Here is a 24,420-nt window from a genome sequence, read left to right on the forward strand (position 1 = left end):
CCAGGCGCCCCTAAAGTTATTTTATACCTAAGTTATTACATTTCAATAAGTCTCCCTGTAGTGACAATTTGAACTATCATAGGCGGCTTTAAGGTTTTGTAGAGCTAGGTACCCCTCATTACTCTTGTCTTAGAATTTTGATATTCTGCCTCAACATTTGAAACATTTCGTCAAGTTTCAGTGCGCATTGACTGCCTTTGGGTTTAAGTTAAAAAAAAAATCTGGCTACAAGAGTAAGACTCTTGTATTTTAGAAAATTCAAAAAATGAAAAACATAACAATTTCACCACCGTTTTTGAAATCGCTTGTGTAGGAAATCAGTTACATGCCATGCTCCACGTGGTGACAAACAGTAACTAATTTTGTGTTTATAACTGTCTAAGGAGAATAGTTTTTTTTTTCAAGTAGAAAAAAGTCTAGTATTACAGTAAACGAAACTGATACCACGCCTGTTCTACGGATGAGGACACTTGCCCGAGGGGCCCAGGTGGTCAACAGAGCTAGGGTTCTAACCAGGGCAGTGTTGTTACCGTGGCCCGTGCAGAACCCTTTGTGATGCTGCCGTTCCATGAGACACAATTATTATTTATATTTTAGTGTATCTACTTACAGTCTTTTACAAAGTGGGGTATCCATGTACATACTTTGATCTTTTCACTTAGATATGTCATGAACATTTATCTATCCCATAAACCTTTCACAACATTATTATTTTTTAAGTTTATTTATTTTGAGAGAGACGGAGACAGGATGAGCAGGGGTGGGGCAGCCAGAGGGAGAGAGAGAATCCCAAGCAGGCTCCACACTCAGCGGGGAGCCGGACACGGGGCTCGAACCCACAAACTGAGATCATGACCCAAGCAGACACCAAGAGTCAGAGGTTTAAATGACTCGGCCACCCAGGCGCCCCTCACATTGTTTTTAATGACCATTTAATATTCCTCATGTGCAGATAGAACAATGCATTTAAGGATCATCTCGTTTCGGAATGATTAGTGTGTGTCCCGTTTTTCCCTGCAGTTAACATTGCTGAGATGTACATTCTTGAGGCTTTTCACACATCCCACAATCCTTTTATTATAAATTCCAAAACCGTAGATGCTGGGCCTCATGTTCTACATATCGTAAAGGTTTTTGCTCCCCACTGCAGAACAGTCCTCCGGGCAGGTGATTCCGATTCGCAGCTCTATGGCTGCAACAAGGGACCGTGCTCCACCTCACCCCAAGTCATTAAAAGAAGAAAGGAAATCTACAAATTTGGGATCGTCACATGGATTTGCGCTGAAGATTCCTTAATTCCACCACTCGCTACCCACCGTGGAGAAACGGCCCTTTTGCACCAGCAGGCATTAATATTGCCTGCAGCGTTGTTATGTATATAGTACTGAAAATCAAAAAGGAACTTCACGTTCCCTAAGCGGGCAACGGCTAAATAGGCTGGTGTCTCCACGCTGAGAACCGTTCTGCAAGTGTTAAGGGGAGAGGCAGGACTGCACGTTTCGCGTGGACGGGGAGAAGGGGAGACGGGGAAACAGGGAGCCCCCCGCCGCCCAGTCGCCCGGGAGCGCGGCTGCTGTCAGGGACTTCGGCTTCGGGATCTGCTTTCCCGACGTGCTCCGCCCGAGATTCTGCAGCAAGCGGTCCGGCCGGCCGAACGGCAAGAGATCCGGGTTCGCGCCCTGGCCAGCCCCTGACTGGCAAACCGGTGCCAGCCGAGGTGACGACGCTGCCCAGCCTCGGGGTCCGCAGCGGCCCGACCCCCGCCCCCTCCCCGCTAGCCCACCCTGGCGCTTTCTCCTTGCGGTGCCGGGAAGCCGGACTCTTCGCGGCCGGGCCCCTTGGGCGCCGGGGAACGTTTCCGCCGGCCGCGCTCAGCAGCGCACCAAGCGGAAGTGGCCGTGTTGTGGCGGAAGTAGATGCTTTGTGGGGGCCGCCGGCGCTGAAAGGAACGTGGCCGGCAAAGATGATTCAAGCGATTCTGGTTTTCAACAACCACGGGAAGCCGCGGCTGGTCCGCTTCTACCAGCGTTTCGTGAGTGCGGCCCAGCCTCGTCACGTCCCTGCAGAGCGTCCGCGCCCCCCTCCCTCCCTCCGGCCCCACCTGCCGTCTCCCCACCTCGGGCTCCCGCACCGAGCGTGACCCTCGCACCCGTCACCCTCCTTGCGGGACCGGGGTCGGCGTCGGGCCTCACGTCCTACCCCCGCTCAACCCTTCCTGGACCCCTGCATCTCTCTGCCGTTTAGTGACATTTCTCCTTGCGTCTCGGGGCTCTCTAAAGGACGGTTGGGGGGGGGGGGTGTGCCCCACTGAAAACTTCACCCATCTAAGCCCCTTTAATCTTGTTGGTCGTACGAGTAGGAAGAAATATGCAGCTTATTAAAGTTTTTGCTTTAGCCCAAAGATCTGGAAACGTGCTTTCTTGGGATTATTTTGCTTCAGTGCTGGGTGGGACTGCCCAGGGACTGGATACCCTTCCTTCTGTAGAGTTGAAGAAAGTCAGCTTCCAAGTGGGAAACGGTGAGAAATTATAAAGGCTGCCGCGTGAGGGCTCCATAAACGATCACGGAAATTTGAGTTTCCCCAAAAACTCCTCTGGGAAAACAAACATCATTCTTTGTCTCCTGACCCCCAGCGTTGTATTTCTTCGCGGCGAGGTTTCAGAAATGTTCCATACATTATCGGTGAAACGCAAGAGGGTTAAAAGTCAGAAAACTCCTGTTCGGGCCTCAGCTCGCCTTTTTTTTTTTTTTTTTTTAACCCCTGTGTCTATTGACCCTTGTGTTACTTCCCTGTGTGTGTGTGTGTGTGTGTGTGTGTGTGTGTGTGTGTGTGTGAAATAGGAATGAACAAAATAATTTTACTTTTTCATAGAATTTTTAAGCTAGATTACATTTAATAATTATTTCCAGATAAAAATACGATCATTCACTACAACCATTTAGTTTGTATTTGCATTTGTGTGTGTGTGTGAATTTTTCTTTTTTTTTTCTTTTTTTAGGTTTTTATTGAGAAATAAATCACGTACATGTCGTTCACCTTTAAAGCATAAAACGTTCACGTTTAAAGCATACAGTTCGGTGGATTTTAGTACATTTGCAAAGTTGGGGAACCATCCCCACGGTCAGTTTTAGAACATTTCCATTTCCGCAAAAAGAAACCACTACCCATTAGCAGTCATTCCCAATTTCTTCTTCAGCTCCTTTAGCCCTAGGCAACCACTAGTCTACTTTCTGCTTCTCTCAATTTGCCTGTTCTGGACATTTGATATAAATGGTATTCAGTATGTGGCCTCTTTCACTTAGTATGTTTTTAAAGTTAATCCCGCTTGTGGCATGTATTCATGCTTCATTCTTCTTCATTGCCAAGTTAAATTCCATTGTATGGATATACCACATTTTGATTGTCCATCAGCCTATGTTTCTACCTGTGGCTCTTGTGAAGAATGCTGCCATCAACATTCATGTACAAGTGTTTCTGTGCACATGTTTTCATTTCTCCTGGTTATAAATCTAGGAGTAGAATTGCTGGGCCATAAGGTAACTTTATGGTGAACCTTTGGAGGAATTGGCAAACTGTTTTCCACAGTGGCTGCACCAATTTACGTTCCCATCAGCAGTGTATAGGAGTTCCAATTTGTCCACCTCTCTATCAACATTTGTTATTATCTTTTTGAATAAAAATACTATAATGGGTATAAAGTGGGTTCTCACTGTGGTTTTAATTTTCCATTCCTCTAATGAACATCTTTGCGTGTTCTTATTCGCCTTTTGTAAACCTTTAGAGAACATACGAGTTTTATGAGAACCACGTTAGCCCGTGAGTGAAAACTGACCTTGAAAACTGCAGAGTACTAAAAGATACGCGGGACTGTTAAAGTACTTGAGGCTTGGAAGCAAGTGGTAGTCCGTCTTTTTGTTGAAATCAGAAATTAGTTAGCTTTACTGTTTCATACCACTTTCCCTCTGTGGCCATTTCCACCTAGGGTCAGGCAAAAGGCTTTGTTTGGTTTGAAAGCTGTTTTGGTCAGCTTAAAAAAGTGCTGATGCTTAGCACGTTTTCTGTTTCCAAGTACGCAGAGTTAATCCTTTACAGCATCCTGGCGTACTCAGACTTATAGTGACTAGTCTTCATTCATTCAGTAAATAACAGAGGGCCACTGTATGTCCATGTTGAGTCAAAGTTCTGAAAAGTAATTTCACAATGACATCTTCTTGTTTGGTTCTCTTTCTTTTAAATAACTGGTGATTTCAAACAAATTCAGTGCTGTAGAAAGAAGGCATTAGCGTTACTTCAGTCTAGTTTCTGAGTCTAAGGGCAAGTCCGGTCTGAAGATTTTCTTAAGCTTTGCTACTCAAAGTGTGATCTCCAAACCAGCAGCTTTGGTATCCCCTGGAATGCGATACAGTCTCAGGACTTACCCCAAACCTACTAAATTGGAACCTGTATTTTGATATCATTCCCAGGTCACTGGTCTAGAGCTTTTTATTACTTTTGTCTTAATGATTAGTTTCTTCCTGCCATCATCCTTTTTTAAAACCATACTTACTGTGAACCTCCTCTGTATAAATAGAAATCAGTGTAAGTTATCAAGAGATGTTATTACAGTTGAGCTTTCTTGTATATAGTAGTTAAAAAAAAAGTATAACTCTATTCCAAATTCTAATCTGTAAATAGAATTTTTTCTGTCTTCCTCAGTAATACTTTGTTGGTAACACCCCATTATACCATATTACCAGTGCAAAAGATGGAAAATTCGGTTTTTAAAAACAAAGTTACATGATTACATCTTGACCTCCTTGAAGGGTTAGACCTATTGATGTTGGCATAGATGTTTTCTAGGGGAAGACAAAATATTCCAGGACTGGTCTTCTAGTTATTCTTTGATCTTTTAGGAGAGTTGATCAGTTCTCCTTTCCTTGGTTGTTAACTATAAGGAAGTATCACTTTACCTATCAGGACAATAATGGTTAGTGACTAGATATCTAGGTAAATATACCCTATCTTAATTCCTGTAACTGAGTCTTAATCTATTTTTCCATAGATTTCCCTTTTATTTTTTCTTTACTCCTCATTTTTTATTTTTTCTGAAAACTGGTACCAAATGTTCCGATAATTCCCTGCTTGGAAGCATTTCTCTCCCGGTGTATCCCCATCCATGGAATGTAGTTTTTCAGACCTCCCCACTGAGTCACTTTATTCATTTTATTCCACAGCCAGAAGAAATTCAACAGCAGATTGTCCGAGAGACCTTCCACCTAGTTCTCAAGCGAGATGACAACATCTGTAACTTCTTGGAAGGTGGAAGGTAAACGATGGGTTTCAGTTTTCTACCCACACGTCTACTATTGGGTGGCCTTCGTCGCTGTTTCCTCAAGTGTCGGGTGGGTGCCTGAGCTGCCCAGGAAGAGTCCCACTTCCGTTTGGAAGCTGTTGCTTGGTTGTGCTTCATCTAGAGGTTTGGTTCCTGGGAAGATGGCAGAAGAAAAGGTGAGGTCAAGGGGCTTTAGGCATCTCGGCCAAACTTGGTTGCTGGTCCCCTGGGAGAAATGGCCTATTGTTTGGCCCACCCTCCCCTTTCTGTTGAGCCCGTTCTCATTCTTTGGCACAGGGTTTCTTGGAGATGGGTTTAGCTTGGATACAGCCATTTAAATGTTTCCCGTTTTCCACAGTTTGATTGGCGGCTCCGACTACAAACTCATCTATCGGCACTATGCTACACTGTACTTTGTGTTTTGTGTGGATTCATCCGAGAGTGAACTTGGAATCTTGGACCTCATCCAGGTATGTGTAGTCAGCTAATGATGGCAGCCAGTAAAGAATTCGTACTGGATTTTTGCGTAACCATCCTGTCGGTCTTGTTGTCAGTCTCTTTATTGACACTGGTAAGAGTTGCCGCGTGTCCACCATACGGTACTGTGAGAAAGCTCCTAGCAACCCGTGAAAACTCTTAGAACTTTTGGACTCCTTGGTTTCTACCCAGCTCTCTCCCTGCCCTTGGTTTTCGGGTACGATTCTGACACCCAATTCCAATTTGTCTGTTTTCTTTCCCCGACACCACCTAGCAGTTAGCTCAGTTCTCTGTGGTGTCCCACAAACGAGCAGGTGTCCCACAAATTTAACTCCGTTCTGACGCCATCTACCTGGAGATAGATAGACACGACACCACTCACAAGTCCAGGTTGTCTGTCACCTGTGCTTCTGACCGGCTGGCTGTAGATCAGAGGTTCCCATGACATCCTCCTTGGGTTTGATTAATTTGCTAGAAGGGCTTATAGAACTCTCTAGAAGAACATTGTACTTACTAGATTACCAGCTTACTGTAAAAGGATGCACAGGGCAAGGAAAGGGGAAAGGGCATGGAGCTTTTATGCCCTTTCCAGTCAGGCCACTCTCTCCCATCTCCATTAACCTGGAAGCTCCCAAACCCTGTCCTGTTGGGTTTTTCTGGAGATCTGGGGTGGGACTGAAAGTTCTGATCCTCTGATTGAATGGTTGTTTTTCCTGGCAACCGGCCCCCATCTTTAGGTGCTTTCCAGAAGTTACCTTATTAACATAAACAAGACACCTTTATCACTTAGGAAATTCCAAATTCCTTTATCACTTAGGAGCCCTGGGCCAGAAATAGGCATGAATACCAAATATTTTCTTGTTATAAATTATAGTAGCATACTATGTTTAGAAATTTTCTTCAGCTATCAAACCAAATGATATTTAAGAATTCATACATTTTATTTTCACTTGTAATTGTAGCCTAAGACAAAGAGGCTTGATGTTTTAGTTAGTCTGTGCAATCTTAACATAGATCAACATGATTTTTTTAGGCTTTTTAAAAGTTAGAAATGGCTTACAGATCCTTTTTCATTATCTTCATGGAAACTGAGATGCCTAGGGACCCTAGCTTGAGAACCATTAATTTAGTATATAATTTCATCATTTTAGATTTTTTTTTTTTTAAAGTAATCCTGCACCCAATGTGGGGCTCAAATTCACAGCCCTGAGATTAAGAGTCTTATGCTCTACTGACTGAGCCAGCCAGGCGCCCCTAATTCCATCATTTTATAGGTGAAATTTTAGGCAGGCTTCCTTTAAGTGACTCGAATAAGTTACTTAAGTAGAAGGCACTGAAGTAGAAGCTTGCATTAAAACCTAACTAACAGAAAAGTAAACTCTCTAGCTATAAAAATACAAACTTTACATTCAGAAAATGATTTAAGGTGATTAATTTAAGAGTTCATGCATTTTATTCGCTTATCGTACATAACAGTATAAATAACCTAAAAAAGACTAATCCCTCAGATAATTTTAAAAACTTTCTTAAAATACCTGAGTCAGATTGGACATTGAGTCAGTGTGGTATAATAGAAAGAACTCCAGATCTAGAATCATAGAACCTGCATTTGAGTCACAGACCTACCATCTGAATGTAGAAATACCAGGTTGTAGGATTCAATTATGACGATGTATTTTATAGTGTTTTAAACTGTAGAATGCGATAGAAATGTACATATAAGTGTGTTAGAATAAAAAGGAAATATGTGATAATATATTTTAAAAATTGAGATGTACTTCAATATCTATATTAGCAAGAAAAAGAAATTAACTTTATAAGGTAATGGACATTTATTAAATAGTGTGCACTGGATTTGGGAAGATAAGTAAAAGGGTGAAAATAATAGGAACTAAAGGAAAATGATAGGTTTGATCTTTGAAAAGACAATAAAATCAACAAATAGTTGGCCTAATATATTGAGGATAAAAGTCAGAAAACAACATTTTTAGAGGATGACCTGCATAGTTGTATTACTAATGTATTTGAAATAGCTGACGTCAGAACATGAGTACCAAATGAGATCAACAACAAGGCTCTTAATCCAGCATCAGGATGAAATAAGAAAGGTGTAAAAAAGAACTGACTCCTGGGACGGCTGGGTGGCTCAGTCAGTTAAGTGGCCGACTCTTGGTTTCAGCTCAGGTCATGGTCTTGTGGTTTGTGGATTCGAGCCCTGAGTCGAGCTCCGCACTGACAGTGCAAAGCCTGCTTGGGATTCTGTCTCTCTCCGTCTCTCTGCCCCTACCCGCTCGCGTGCGCGTGCAATCACTTACTCTCTCAAAATAAATAAACTTTAAAAAGTATGGGGCACCTGGGTGGCTCAGTTGGTTAAGCATCCAGCTTCAGCTCAGGTCATGATCTCATGGTTCGTGGGTTCGAGGCCCGCATTAGGCTGTGTGTGGACAGCTCAGAGTCTGGAGCCTGCTTCAGAGTGTTTGTCTTCCTCTCTGTCTGCCCCTCCCCTGCTCATGCTCTGCTTCTGTCTCTCTCTCAATAAGTAAACATTTAAAAGTAAAACAAAAACAAAACTGTCTCCCTAATAGATTCGGTAGAATTCTTTTTAAATGTTGAAGTATAATAAAACCTCTATCTTGTAAAAGGTATTTCTTAAACCGAGAATAAAAACATACTACTTAAGCGATTTTACAGTGTAAATGGTTTGTAATCCAAAAGCCTTGCAAAAAAATATTTTGAGTAATATTGCATATTAGTTTTGGTACAAAATTACTAAAGAAAATCTTAGCCAATAATCACTTGTAGCAAGGAGTCACCAGACCTGGTTTTTGTTTCTTTCTGTCCCATTAACAAGCATTGTGGCCTTGGGGTGCCTGGGTGGCTCAGTTGAGCGTCCAACTTGAGCTAAGGTCATGATCTCACAGCTTGTGAGTTTGAGCCCCACGTGGGGCTATGTTCTGACAGCTCGGAGCCTGGAGCCTGCCTCCAATTCTGTGTCTCGCTCTCTCTCTGCCCCTCCCCACTCACATTCTGTCTCTCAAAAATAAATAAACATTAAAAAAAAAAAGCATTGTGGCCTTAAATCTTGGTTGGCTCTAGGGTTCTTGTTTTATGTTTTGGCTTGTGTGTGTGTGTGTGTGTTGATTTACAGTATACTAGTTCTTAGGGTCTGTTACAGCAGTAAGAAAAATAGTGGAGACTGATAGAGTTGCATCAGTAGATGCCGAGAGAAATGATTATCCAAATTATATTCCCGAAATGCTCTTTTTTTTATTTAAAAAAAAAAATTTTTTTTTAAGGTTTATTTATTTTTGAGACAGAAAGAGACAGAGCATGAGCAGGGGAGGGTCAGAGAGGGAGGGAGACACAGAATCTGAAACAGGCTCCGGGCTCCGAGCTGTCAGCATGGAGCCCGACTCAGCCGGGGCTCAAACTCACGGACTGTGAGATCATGACCTGAGCCGAAGTCGGACGCTCAACCGACTGAGCCACCCAGGCGCCCCACCAGAATGCTCTTGAATTGAAATAAGAAACATTTTTATTTGATTATGTAGTGCATGTTTATTTATTTACCATAAACTATTTGTTGTTGGGGAAATAAACCACATTTAGATGGTTCAGGATTCAAAAGGTGAACCAAGAATATATAGTGAAAAGTATTTTTCTTCTTTTCTCCAGTACCTAGTTTATTTTTCTAGAAGAAGCAAATTTTAGGGTTTTTTTCCAAGGTTTTATTAATTTATTTTATTTTATTAATTAATTTGTTTTTATTTTATTGTTTACGTTTATTTTTGAGAGACAGAGCACAAGTGGGGAAGGGCAGAGAGAGCAGGAGACAGAATCCAAAGCAGGCTCCAGGCTCTGAGCTGTCAGCACAGAGCCTGATGTGGGGCTTGAACTCACAAACTGAGATCGTGACCTGAGCCGACGTCGGACGCTTAACCAACTGAGCCACCCAGGCGCCCCAAGATTTTATTTATTTATTTATTTATTTGTTTGTTTATTTGTTTATTATTTATTTATTTATTCATTCATTCATTTAATAAAGTAAACTCTGCACTCAGTGTAGGGCTTGAACTTATCTCAAGATCAAGAGTCATGCGCTGTACCAACTGAGGCAGCCAAGCACCCCAGCAAATTTTAGTTTTAAAACCAAGGACCAGTGTTTTCTCAGGAGAGAAATCTATAGGCATTCATGAAAACAAGGATATCTCTTACTATTTACTCTAATTTGAACAAACATTTGTAATGAGTTATAAAAAAGGAAATGAACAAGTAACATGGTAAAGGAAGAAAGAGAGATGAGTTGTCACTATAACATGGCCCGATTATATACCTAGAAAACCTTTAAAAAAAAAAAAAAAACCAGCAAAAATTATACCAAGTAATGAATGATATGGGCAAAATGGCAGAATATGAGATAAATTCATCAAAATTGAAGTTTTTTTCTGTGAAAACAGGTAGAAAAAACCTTAATTTCAAAAAAAAAAACAAAAACCCTCACAATAGTGATAAAGGATATTGAGTGTTTAGAAATTAATTTAGTGTGGAATACTTAACATTAATTCAAATAAAATTATAAAATATTAAAGGAAAGACATAAAAGAATACTTAAAATAAATGGAGCTACAAGTCCTCTGCTTGTTGGGAAAAGTCAAGCAAAGGTAATAATAGTAATCAATAAATTAAATGGGAAACCAAGTGTAATTGCATCAGAAAATCTTACAGAACTTTTGGTGAAGGGAAAATTTATCAGGAAAAATGAATGGCCAAGCAATGTGAAAGTACGTTTTGAGGGAAAAAGATCAGCAATTGGGGATTGGCTTTACTGGGCTTCAGAATATATAATGATTACAGATGAAATTATTACCTACCTAGGAAATCTGAAACAATCAACTGGTAGACCATTAGAGCTATTAATAGAGTTCATTATGGGGACAAGTTTAACATATAAAAATCAATAGCTTTTCCTTAGCAATAATAAGGAAATCTTTCAAGGGGCCCACTCAACAAAAGCAAAAAGGTCCATAAGATATCAAGAAATAAACGTAAAACATGTGTAAGATGTATATGAAGAAAACTCTCAAAAATCTACCAAAAATATGAAAAAAGAGCAAAATAAATGAATTAAACACACCCTTTGCCTGTTGAGAAAACTCACTACGATGTCCCTTACTTCCAGATTATCCATTTACTGAAAACCCAATCAGAATCCCTGTAAGATTATTGTTTTTAAAATTATTTAAAAAAAAAAATTTTTTTAATGTTTATTTTTGAGAGAGAGAGAGAGAGAGAGAGAGACAGAGCACAAGCAGGGGAGGGGCAGGGAGAGAGGGAGACCCAGAATCCGAAGCAGGCTCCAGGCTCTGAGCTGTCCGCACAGAGCCCGACGCGGGGCTCGAGCCCGCGAACCGTGAGATCATGACCTGAGCCAAAGTTGGAGGCTCAACCGACTGAGCCACTCAGGTGACCCTAAAATTATTTTTATTGTGAAACATGTATATACAAAAAAATAACGCTAACCGTGCTGATAAGTGTAAAAAATGCCAGTAAGATGAAACTCACCCAGATTAAGAAACAGTACACTCCTAGTGCCCTCAGGCTTGTGCGTGCATTCCTCGCTTCCATCCCCTCATCCGTGGCATCCTTCCTCCGACATTTGAGTTGCTCACCCCTTTGCTTCTCTTCACGGCTCTACCATGTGATGTGTATTCCCTGACTGCCGTTTGTCTTAGTTTGGAAAATCTGAGTGGCAAAAGCACAGACGGCTGAGGGAGGCTGGTGTCGCTTGCCGCTTCTCCGTGCAGGCCTCCGAGAGAAGGTCAGCTGAGCAGAGTGTCTGGGTCACGGTCTGGGAATGTCCATGAGCTCCTTCTGGGGACACCCGAGGGCAAGGCGCGTGAGGGCATCTGGAGAAACAGAGCTCGCCGTAGGCGGGGCACCTGGCTTTGGCATTCCAGCGGAAACGTGGTGAGGAGGACTCGACCAGGCCACGTTTTCTGTTTCTCAGCGTGTCCCGACCTACCTCGCTTTTCCAGGAGTGAGTCAAAGCAGAACGTTTCAGTGGGGGCAGTTTGAGTGTCCTTAGCCCATCCGGCCGTAGGGGAGTAGGAGAGAAATTAGATTGTCTCCATTTGTTTTTTTTTTTAAATTAACACAGACAAAACTACTGCGTGTCTTTATGCGGACCGTTGGGCCAATTTACCGAACAGACAGAAAACAGAATTCCTGAGTCAAAGATACTAATATTTCTAATTATAAGGCAGGTTGCTAGGTAGATATACAGAAAAGCTATATTAATTTATAATGTCTCCAGGAATATTTGAGTTCATGTGTCTTCCTACCTCTAACATTGAAATGTGTCATTTTTAATTTCTACTCTGAGGTAGAGTGCTGCCTCACAGATGTCTGAATTTTTATTTTTAATCATCCTGCCTACTTTTTCCATGTGTAGATTTCCATTGTTCTTTTCATATACACCTATTATAACATAATTGAACCACTTGTCCAGTAAAGTCTAGAACCTGGTTCATGGTATTATATTACATATGTTCTAAGATGCACATTTTTTTCACACTTTAATGACTCCAGCATCAGGATGCATATTATATTAGATGACCTCTCACGATTATAATTAACATCACTTTCATCTTAGCACACAAATGATTTCTCTTCTCAAAAGTAACTCTCTGTATATTTTTTAGTTTATGTTAAAACTAACATTTTTTTCTGAATTATTCGATGTAAACTCTCCATTTTACCTCCCTTTGTTGAAGAAACCTTAATGTATAATGTGTTTAGAGTAAAATTCAAACTCCCTGTCAGCCTACAAGGCCTGACGTGATCTGGCTCCTTTGTCCTTCTCCGTCTGACCTCATCATACTCACTTTCACCTTCGCACCGCTCTAGCCATTTCAGTCTTCTTTCTGTTCCTCAGACACAAGTGCAGTTTTGCTTCAGGGCCTTTGCACTTGCTCTGTCCACTAGAACACTCTTGCCCAAATCCCTTCCCTCTATAGCTCTTCATTGACTCGCTTCTTTAGCGTTCATGACTCGGTCCAAGATCCTGAGACCTTCATGACGGCCTATCTGAAGTAACCCCCATCATACCATCCTGCTCATTTCCTTCAGAGAGCTTATGATGGTGGAAAAGACCATGCTCATGTGCCTCGTTCTTCCCACACTCGGAACGTAAGCCAGCCGAGAATGTGACTTATTGACCAAGGTAGCCCCGGAGTAGAGTGGTAGGTGTCTAGCACATAGTAGTCACTCACTAAACATTGGTTGAATAAACTTTATAATACATAGTGAGATTTAGTTTTTACTCATTGTTTGTTCGACTAAGTTGTGTTTCTCTTTCTGCATGAGTTTCACCCTGTTTTATTTATTGTCGTTAATATAAGTTCATATACTTAATAAGACAATATCCCCCTTGGGTGCAGTTCTCTTTCAATATATTCACTGATACTTATGACCGTTTGTTCATCTGGATACATTCTTGAATAATTTGTAAAGGTCCCATAAGTCTCTGTTGGATTTGTACTTAGAAATGTATTAAAAATAGCATTTCTTGGGGCGCCTGGGTGGCTCAGCTGGTTAAGCGTCCGACTTTGGCTCAGGTCATGATCTCGCGGTCCGTGAGTTCGAGCCCCTCGTCGGGCTCTGTGCTGACAGTTCAGAGCCTGGAGCCTGCTTCAGATTCTGTGTCTCCCTCTCTCTCTGACCCTCCCCCGTTCATGCTCTGTCTCTCTCTGTCTCAAAAATAAATAAACATTAAAAAAAAATTTAAAAAAAACCTTTAAAAAAAATAGCATTTCTTTCCATTTCTTCATTCTTTCAGATCTTAAAGTTTTTTTTTTCAAAGAAGGTCCTAATATCTTATGGTTTATTCTGAAATTTTAAGATATCAAGCTTTTATACGTCATTATGTTCACAAATATTTCTTCCACAACATTCCCTTTAATTCTCAATTTGTGATTGACATTGTTCACTCTCCACTAAAACCGTGCTTATCTCCTCTACTTTTTCACTAGTTATGAGTTTATCTTCCTATCTCAGTTGTTTTCAATTAAAAAATATATGCATTTTTAAGCCTTTTAGAACAAAGATTTATTTCAGTATATGTTGAGGTACAGAACCGAGTTACTTTTTTTCCATATCGTTATCTAGTTTCTCCAAATTATACGGCCTCCCATTGTTTAAACTTAACTGTCTATATACATTTAGGCCTGTTTCCGGAATTTCAAATATATTACTTCGTTTTGGGTTTTTAAAATTATACAAGTAGTACGTGAACATATTCTTTCTTTTATAAAAGATTCAAACGGCAAGTTTATTAACGGAGAACGGAGAAGTCCTTCCCTTAGCATTCATACCGCCTCACTCAAACACCACTCCCCTTCCTAGAGGCAGCCGCTATAAAGTCTTTAAATGCATGCATATACAGGGGCCCCTGTGGGCGTCTCAGGCAGATACGCGTCAGAGTCTCGATTTCGGCTTAGGTCGTGATGTCACAGTTCATTAGTTTGGGCTCCGCGCTAACAATGCAGAGCCTGCTTGGGATTCTCTCTCTCCTTCTCTCTCTGCCCCTCCCCTGCTAGCACTAAATAAATTTTAAATGGTAATAATGCATGCATATATATACACGTCATATACGTTTACTTTTAAAAATAAAGAATAGTCACACTACATGCTTCTGTAACTTGCATTTCTATCACTTCATGATAAGTCTTGCAGCTTTGTCCATTTCATATATTCTTTTTAGTAGTGCAGGATTTTTCCGTAATACAGGTATGTCGTAATATTTTATTCAGTACCCAGTTTCTCACTGTTTTAAATAGCACATACCCTTGTACATTCATCTGTATGCCCATGTGTTAGTTTCTTTGGTAGGCTCTTAACATTTGAATTGTTGCTTTGATTAAAGGGTGTGCACTTTTTAGTGTGATAGGTTTCTCCCAGAAGGCCTGTTTCACCATCATGTCACCAACTTTCAATGTTAAGAATATTCTCAAATGTTTGCCAGTCTGATAGGTGAGAACCTAGAAATTCATTGTCTTCCCAAGCTTTCTTGAGTATTGCTGAAGCTGCATGTCTTTTAGTGTTTACCAATCGTTTATACTTGAAAATATCTGACCACATCACTTGTCCGCTTTTCTAATGGCCATTTGTTTTATTCATTGGTAAGTGTTGCATTTTTTTCCTAACTTCATGGGTATTAAATCCTTTTTCTATTGTATTTATTGCAAATATTTTCTCCTAGTCCATTGTTCTTTTTTTTCTTTTTGTTCTTTTAACTTTAGTTATGTTTGTTGATGTTTTTCCTTATAGCTCCGAGGTATAAAAATGTTATCCAATATTGCAGTTCCTTTTTTTTCTTTTGAGAAAACCATTTTTTAAATTTTCCCTTCGTAGATATATACATACACACACACACTATATATATATATATATATATATATATATATATATGTATATACATATATACATATATATATGTGTATGTATTTTTACTCAGTAAACCCTTGATTGATGACACATAAAGATAGCTCTTCTTATTCTTTAGCCATTCTTTTTTTTTTTTAACCATTTTTAAAGACTGTACAGTATAATTAACATACAATGTTATATTAGTTTCAGGTGTACAATAGAGTGATTCAACAATTCTATACATACTCAGTGCTTGTCACTCTAAGTGTACTCTCAGTCCCTTTTACCCATTTCACCCATCCCCTTCCCTCTGGGACCCACCTGTTTGTTCTCTGTACTTATGAGTCTTTTTTGTTTTCTTTTTTTGTTTGTTCATTTGTTTAGTTTCTTAAATTCCACATGAGTGAGTGAAATCATATGTATTTGTCTTTCTCCAACTGACTTATGTCACATCACATTATACCCTCTAGATCTGTCCGTGTTGTTGCAAATGGCAAGATTTCATTCTTTTTTATGGCTGAATAATATTCCATTGTATATACGTACCACATCTTCTGTATTGTATCCATTCATCTATCAGTGGACACTTTGGTTCCTTCCACACTTTGGTTATTGTAAATAATGCTGCAGTAAACACAGAGAGGTACGTGTATCTTTTTGAATTAGGTTTTTTTTTTTTTTAATGTTTATTTTTGAGACAGAGAGGGACAGAGCATCAACGGGGGAGGGTCAGAGAGAGGGAGACACAGAATCTGAAGCCGGTTCCAAGCTCTGAGCTGTCAGCACAGAGCCCGACGCGGGGCTCAAACTCACAGGCTGTGAGATCATGACCTGAGCCGAGGTCGGATGCTCAACCGACTGAGCCACCCAGGCGCCCCTGAATTAGGTTTTTTAAATATTATTTGGGTAAATAGTAGTGGAATTACCGGGTCATATGGTAATTCTGTTCTCAATTTTTTGAGGAACCTCCGTACTGTCTTCCACAGTGGGTGCGCCATTTCGCATTCCCACCAGTGGTGCACAAGGATTCCTTTTTCTCCGCATCCTCACCAACACTTGTTTCTTGTGGTTTTGATTTTAGCTCTTCTGACAGGTGTGAGGTGATATCTCGGTGTGGTTTTGATTTGCATTTCCTTGATGGTGAGTGATGTTGAGCATCTTTTCATGTGTCTGTTGGTCATCTGTGTGTGTTCATTGGAGAACTGTCTGTTCATGTCTTCTGCCCATTTTTAAATGGAATTATTTGTGGGTTTTTTTGGTGTTGTGTAAATTCCTTATATTTTTTGGATACTAACCCTTTATTGAATGTCGTTTGCAAATATCTTCTCCCATTCAGTAGGTTATCTTTGGATTTTGTTGATTATTTCTTGTGCTGTGCAGGAGCTTTTTACTGTGATGTCGTGCCAGTGGTTCATACTTGCCTTTGTTTCCCTTGCCTCAGGAGACATCTCTAGAAAAACGTTGCTATGACTGATGTCAGAGAAATTAATGCCTGTGCGCTCTTCTAAGATTTTTATGGTTTCAAGTCTCACATTTAGGTCTTTAATCCATTTTGAGTTTATTTTTGTGTATGTTGTAAGAAAGTGGTCCAGGTTCATTCTTTTGCATGTGGCTTCCAGTTTTCCCAGCGCCATTTCTTGAAGAGACTTTCTCCCGTCGTGTATTCTTGCCTTCTTTGCTGAAGATTGAGTGATCATATAATCATGGGTTTATTTCTGGGCTCTCTATTCTATTTTCTCTTGACCTGTGTGTCTGTTTTTGTGCCAGTATGATAGAGTTTGATTGCTATAGCTTTGAAGTATTTCTTGAAATCTGAGATTGTATGTGATACCTCTGGATTTCTTCTTTCTCAAGATTGCTGTGCCATTTGGGATCTTTTGTGGTTCCATATGAATTTTAGGATTATTTGTTCTGTGAAAAATGCTATTGGTGTTTGATAGGGATTGCATTGAATGTGTAGATTACTTTGGGTAGTATGGCCACTTTAACAACATTTATTCTCCTGAGAAAACCATTTTTATCATTATTACCACCCAGCTTATTTGTGCTGGATTTTGTAGCAAATGGCCAGATTGTCTCAAGAACATCTGCATAACATTTCTTTCATGTTTCAAGAGGTGAAAATAACTGTAAAAAGTTAACTACAAAGATACACAAAATGACACAGAAAATCCTTGTCTGATATTTTATCCCACCTGCGGCATTTATATATTTGAAAAGTAGAATTCATGAACTAAAAATTACTGTCCTGTTGAGTTTAATGGAAGATTTAGCCTGATTACAAGATTAACACCAGTATCACTGATTTGATATTTACCAAAATTGATGTTTTTTTCTCTTCCTCCCAGCTTTATTGAGGTATAATTGACATGTAGCATTAAGTTTAAGGTGTACAGTCTATTCATTTGATACACTTACATATTGCAAAATGATTACCGCTGTAATCACCTCTTATTGCATCACATAATTGCCATTCTTTTATTAGTGAGAATCGTATTTTTCAATAAATTAAAATCAATGTGATACCCACGCAAGCTAGAATGCTCTTTGGTGAACAAGGACCTGACATCCAAACAAGAAGTCTGTTAAGTCCCACACTGTAAAAGTGTGATCTTTTTCAAACTGAATCCATTCCTTGCATTGAAGATGTGAAACTCAGCCCCATTCCTCTTTATGAGTGGGTTTATGATCTTGCCATTTCATACTGAACATCTAGATTTCCAAATACAGTTGACCCTTAAACTGTGCCGGTCCACTTATACATGGGTTTTTTTCAATAAATATAGTACAGTACCGTAAATGTATTTTCCTTACGATTTTTTTTTTTTTTTTTTTTTTTTGAGAGAGAGAGTGAGAGCAGAGGAGGAGCAGAGAGAGAATCCCAAGGAGGTTCCACGCTCAGCGTGGAGCCCAACACAGGGCTCGATCCTATGAACTGTGAGATCATGACCTGAGCCAAAATCAAGAGTCTGATGCTCATCCAGCTGGGCCACCCAGGTGCCCCCTTATGATTTTCTTTTTTTTTTCTTAAAATTTTTTTTTAATGTTTATTTATTTTTGAGAGAGAGAGAGGCAGAGTGCAAATGGGGGAGAGACAGAGCGAGAGGGAAACACAGAATCCTAAGCAGGCTTCAGGCTCTGAGCTGTCAGCACAGAGCCTGATGTGGGGCTCGAACTCACGGACCGTGAGTCCGTGACCTGAGCCCAAGTCGGATGCCCAACCGACTGAGCCACCCAAGCGTCCCTCCCCTTATGATTTTCTTAATGACATTTTTTTCTCTAGCTTTCTTTGTTATAACAATGCAGCGTATAATTCATATAACAGACAAAGCATGTGTCAGCTGACTGTCTATTGGTAAGTCTTCCAGCTACTAGTAGTAGCTATTAGAAAAAAAAATTTTTTTAATGTTTATTTATTTTTGAGACAGAGGGAGACAGAGCGCAGGTGGGGATGGGGCAGAGAGAGAAGGAGACACAGAATCCGAAGCAGGCTCCAGGCTCTGAGCTGTCAGCACAGAGCCCGACGTGGGGCTCGAACCCATGAACCGTGAGATCACGAACTGAGCCGAAGTCAGACGCTTAACCGACCGAGCCACCCAGGCGCTCCTGGTAGTAGCTATTAGTAGTTACATTTTGGGGGAGTCACGTTATAGATGGATTTTTGAGCGTGCAGGAAGTGGTGAGGGGTGGGCAGCACCCCTAAGCCTTGTGTTCTAGAGTCTCCCGTCCTTCCCATCGCTTAAAGTCTTGGGAGTTTTCTTCATCAGCCGAGCTGTATCCAGCTTCATCTTCACTCGTAATATTGCTTAATTTGCTAAGCTTGACATTTTGGTCCTCGTTTTCAAAATTCAGTTTATTCCATATTTAAGTAGGCTGGGATTTGTCCCTTCTTTTTTGTCTTGCTGAGGTGTCTTCCTTTCTCTTGTTCAGTCGGTTTCACTGGATTCACAACTGCTAGGTTGTAATAGCTAGAGAAGGCGAGTCTGATCTCTGCCAGAGTGTTAGTTGGGGCTCATACTTGAGCCACAGCTGTGTGGGGACTCAGGGTAGCCCCCCTTTTATGCACGGCTTCGTTTCCCTGGTCTCGCTTACCTGGGTCAGCCGCAATCCAGAAGCAGATGATCCTTCTTCTGACTTACCGTCAGGTCAGTAGCAGCTGAACGCTGGTCCCGGCGCCTACGCACTCACCTCCCTTCCTCTCGTTGTGTAGGCACTGTGTCATCTCGCATCCTCAGAAGGGTGAATACAGGACAATAAGAGAGAGAGAGAGAGAGAGAGAGAGAGAGACCACATTTATATAACTTTTATTACAATATATTCTGATTGTTCTACTGTATTATTATTAATCTCTTAGAGGGGCTAATCAACAAACTATCATAAATAGGTGTGTATGGGAAAAAGCGTAGCGTATGTAGAGTTGGTTACTGTCCATGGTTTCAGGCATCCACAGGCTCATGGAACGTACCTGCCATGGATGAAGGGGAGCTTTACTGTCCTTGTCAACAGGGCAGCAACACTGAGAACAGAATCTTGAGCAACTGCGGCTACTTCCTGCTTTTGTTTTTTTAGCTATTTCCTCTTCTCGCTGCTGTTGTCATTTCCAACCTCTGCCTTTTCCGTCCTCTGGCTAAAGCTTTTTGTGCATCCACTGCTATTTCTGCCTCAGGAGACGTACACTAGGAGTCTGGCTTAAACTTGCTGACTTTTCTTGGTTTTTCTGTTTTCTTCTTTCTGTCTTGATGTCTCCTCCTATGCTGCTCCGGCTTCTACCCGTGTCTTGGTCCTCAGCAGGAGCTAGATCTGATCTGCAGTGTTCTTCCCTGCTTCCGGATCATGGTTCTTCCTCTCTGACTTCTCTTTCTGTTCCTGGATCAAGATATTTCCACTCCCCACTTCTATGATGATGCCTTTAATGACCTTAGATCTTGAGTGACTTCTGCCTCTTGATGACCTTCTTCTTTCTTTGCATTTGTATCTGTCCTCACCATTTTCATATGAATTTAGTCACTCCCTTCCTCTTTAAGAAGAATGGTCTTTGTCATTATGTTCCTCAAATCTATGAGGATTTTTTTTTTTTTTTTTTTTTTTTTTTAGTTTCACGTCTTACTATTTTGCTGTCCGAGTCTGCCGCATCTTCGGTTTCTTCATGCGTTAGCCTACCCTTTGCTTCGGCTCTGGCTCCTGCACTTTCTTCTTACATTATCTGACTTTTATTTTCTTTCCCTCTTGATCATGATCTTGAATGATGATATTTTGAGGTTCTAGGAGAAACAGATACATCTGACTCCTCTTTTTTGATCTTTATCTGGGGATATCTTTCCTGGAGCTATTCGATCTCATTCCATGTTACTAGCCTATGTGAGAACCCCATTGTTATGGACTAAGTTGTGCCCCCCCCCCCAGGTTTATATGTTGAGGCCCTAACCCTCCGTGTGACTATATTTAGAAATGGTGCTTTTACAGACATTATGGTTAGATGAGATCATAAGGGTGAGGCTCTCACCCCAAACAGTTGGCATTGTTCTTATAAGAAGAGGAAGAGACACCTTCCATGTGCACCAAGGAAAGTCCCTTCAGAGACACAGTGAGACGGTGGCTCTTTGTGAGCCAGGAGGGGAGCCCTCATCGGGAACCAGTCCTGCCAGACCTTGATCTGGGACTCTGGCCTCTAACGCTGAGAAAATAAATTTCTCTTTAAGCCACACAGCCCGTGGTGTTTTGTTATGGCAGCCCCAGGCGACTAATATGCCAATCTTCATGTCATTAACCCTCTTTAATAAAAACGGCGGCCGAGAAATATGGTCTGTCTTTGTTCTGGGCATCCTACTCCAGAGTCCCGGCTGCTGGGGCAGCACTTATGACAATACCAACCACCTAGAAGCTTCCCGTAGACTGACTAAATCCGCTCCCGTGAGAGACGTGAGTGGCACAAAAGGAACCTGCCATTGCTTTTTTTAGTTTGCTCTTTACATTTAGTTCTGTAAAACCTGTAAGGTACTCTTATGTCTGTACTGAGACAGGTCACTACCTTTAATTTTCCCCCGAAGGACAGCCGTGTCTCCTGGCACGGTTAACTAGTGCGTGTTTTCCCCACCAATTTAAAATACCGCGTTTGTCACAAATTGTGTATTCTTGACATGACAGGCCCCATGCACGATGAAGGGTCCCCACACCTTGCAGGGCAGGGAAGAGGAGCGCGCATGGGTAATAGAGGCAGAGGGAGAGGGAGAGGGAGAGGGTTCGGTGGCGCCAACCCCCAGAGGCCGCGTGAACACGGTGCAGGTTGCGGGAGCTCGTCTTGGAGGCAGGCTGGCCACAGCAGGAGGCAGGGACACTCACAGACTGCCGTGGCTTTCATGGTTTTGGTCTTCCTAGAGCATCTAAAAATATTACACACAAAATCAACTTTTCACTCTAATTTTCTCCGACTTCAAAACCCAGAGTGCCCAGGACGTGGCCCCGTGCTTCACTGGATTTCTCAACAGTGGCTTTACAGCGCAGCTTGTCTGAAATTCTTGGAGTTTAGAATTCAAGACCATGGTAGATTTTATCATGATTTGCTTTTGAACTTGGTCTGTTGAAGTTCACAGAAAGTGGAAAACTGTTGTTAGAGAATTCATTTTTGTTCAGAATTGGATAGAATTCTAGAGCCAGCATTGTTCAGCATTAAGTCAAAAGCCCACCTTTGCTTTTTATAGAAGGTGTTACTTTATTTAAGAGATAGATACGATGCATTTTAATCTACCTTTATCTTAGTTTATAGCAGATTTTGTATGAATTTTAGCTTCTTAACAAATTTCCAAAACTAGATTATGCCTTTGACAATAGTGAAAATTATTTACCACTTCTTGGGGAGAAGGATGTATTTTCTTATACACTGGTATATGTTTCAGTATTTTATATTCTGTCCCATTTTTTAAATGTTTATTTTTGAGAGAGAGAGAGTGAGCATGAGCAGGTGAGGGACAGAGAGAGAGGGAGACCGAAGATCTGAAGCCAGCCCCATGCTGTCTACACAGAGCCCAATATGGGGCTCGAACCCTCAAATCCTGAGATCATGACCTGAGCCAAAGTTAGGGACTTAGCCAACTGAGCCACCCAGATGCCCCTATATTCTGTCCCATTGATCCATACTTTTGTTTCTACCTTAGTTTTATACTATTTTAATGACCAAAGTTTTGCAGTGAATTTTTTAAATTTTATTTATTTTGAGAGAGAGAGAGAATGAGAACAAGTGGGGGAGGGTCAGAGAGAAGGAGAGACAGAATCCCAAGCAGGCTCCGCACTATTAGTGCAGAGCCCGATGAGGGGCTTGAACTCATGAACTGTGAGATTATGACCTGAGTCAAGATCAAGAGTAAGATTAACTGACTGTGCCACCCAGGTGCCCCTGCAGTGAATTTTGATACCTAGTAAGACTAGTCATTCCTTATCATCCTTGTTTTTCTAAACATCTTGGCAGAGCATTTTCACATTTTATTTTCTGTTAAGAACTTGAGATTTTGTTTCATTTTTTTTTTTTTAAGTCCTCCTGAGACCTTCCATGCTTCCAAGTTCTTTTTTTTCCTTGAAAACTAAGGCTATATATATATATATATATATATATATACACACACACACACAGGGACAGGAGAGGAAACACTAGCAAGAAACTTCTCGAAAGGAGCAAAGAATATGGATGTTTGGTAATTGACTTGGCAAGTCCAAGGACGCCACATCCTGGGCCAGCAGTAGGAGCTGATGGGCAAACTGCTACACGCTGCGGGCGCCTCGCCCGGCCCAGAGCGGGCAGCATCGTGCTGGGTGTGGTGTGGAGGGGGCAGGAAAAGCTGTCTGAGAACAGTCAGATCCCTGAGTTTTCCCAGCTCCAGTTTTCCGGTTTGGGGGCCACCAGAGAGTTGCTGGCGCAAGTCAGGGTGGTGAAATGAATGTGTGCCTTGTGAATGTTGTATGCTAACTTCCTAGCCCTTTCCCGCCACTCAGCTCCCGAGTTTCAGGTAGCCAGTCTTACAACCTTTAGGCTGGAGATTGTCACATTTCTCTGGGAAATCTGATCAATCTAAGGGGACGGAATAAGAAAGCCTAAGTGGATGAAGGGGAGGATCCCCAACAAGTAGCTATGATTGCAGAACTGCCAATCGGCCTTTTATTCTTAGGAATAAAAAAACAAAGGTAATCGGTGATCTGAGGAAAGCCTCTAACATGGAAGATAGAGACTAAAACCGACAAACTCTAAAAGGCAACGTAAAGTAAATAGAGCCCAGTCAAAGAAAGGAAAACAGTAAAATGAGCAAACCCCTGTCTTGAAGCCACAGGGAAATCAAACAAATAAAAACAGGCTGCTAAATCAACAAGAAACACAGAACAAAATGATCTCTTAGAAATTAAAGATCTGAGCGAAAACTGGAAGAGAAAAGATAAGAGCTTAAGGAGGTCCAGCACCTCAGGAGAAGCAGCCCCAAAAAGGAAGATTAGGAACATGGAAGCGGGGAAATTCTCAGCCAAATTACTTGATACGATTTTCCCAACCTGAAGGTCTTGAGTTGCTGGATTGTAAGGGCTCACTGAGTGCCTAGCACCTGGATAGAAAACACGCCCTAATTCAAGAATGTTATCCTTGCTGGGAAATATTCAGCCTCTGATAAAAACGTAGTGCCGTTACGAAATTAGCATACGTGTTTTTTGGCACACATGTGTGCATTTCTGTTGGGGATGTACCTAGGGTAGAATTGCTGCTGTAATAGATAATGATGTCAAGTAATTGTCCAAAGTGGTTAGAAACAGGATTTCCATTTATGTCACTCTATGCCCCGTCAGAAGCGGAAAATCACTCAAATGTCCCACCTGTAGGAGATGGATGAATATTTCTATGCGGTACTCTATGGCAGCGAATACGAACAACGAATTTTATGACACACAGCAACATGGAGGGGCTCCCCAGCACTGTTGAATGAGAGAAGTCAGACAGAGTACTTGTTGTGTGACGCCATCTGTGTAAGTTCAAAGACCAGAGTCAGGATGGCGGCTACCTTTGGAGGGGCGTGAAGGGCGCGGCTAGAGCTGGTGATAGTCCACGCGGTATCCGGATGGTGGTCGGTTACGTGATATGTTCATTCTGAAAATTCACTAAGCCGTACTCTTCTCATCAGTACCCTTTCCTGTTATATTAAGAAGTTAAAAACCGGGGCGCCTGGGTGGCTTGGTC

General features: G+C 41.4%; 1 protein-coding gene across 3 annotated transcripts in view; it reads left to right on the plus strand.

Annotated features, from left to right (window-relative positions):
* The first annotated feature begins 1,887 nt into the window (after positions 1-1,887).
* Positions 1,888-24,420, plus strand: part of AP3S2 (adaptor related protein complex 3 subunit sigma 2) — a 57,690-nt gene continuing 35,157 nt past the window's right edge. Inside the window, exons 1-3 of one of the 3 annotated variants that reach the window (XM_019460259.2) lie at positions 1,888-2,032; positions 5,215-5,306; positions 5,671-5,782. In XM_019460259.2, the coding sequence (XP_019315804.1) occupies positions 1,964-2,032; positions 5,215-5,306; positions 5,671-5,782 (273 nt within the window). In that variant the 5' untranslated portion in view covers positions 1,888-1,963. The remainder of the gene's footprint in view (positions 2,033-5,214; positions 5,307-5,670; positions 5,783-24,420) is intronic. The other 2 variants (XM_019460260.2, XR_008416889.1) reach the window with 2 other exon arrangements.

The sequence above is a fragment of the Panthera pardus genome, unplaced genomic scaffold, assembly GCF_024362965.1.
Source record: "Panthera pardus isolate Hobbes unplaced genomic scaffold, ASM2436296v1 HiC_scaffold_23, whole genome shotgun sequence".
NCBI lineage: Eukaryota > Metazoa > Chordata > Mammalia > Carnivora > Felidae > Panthera > Panthera pardus.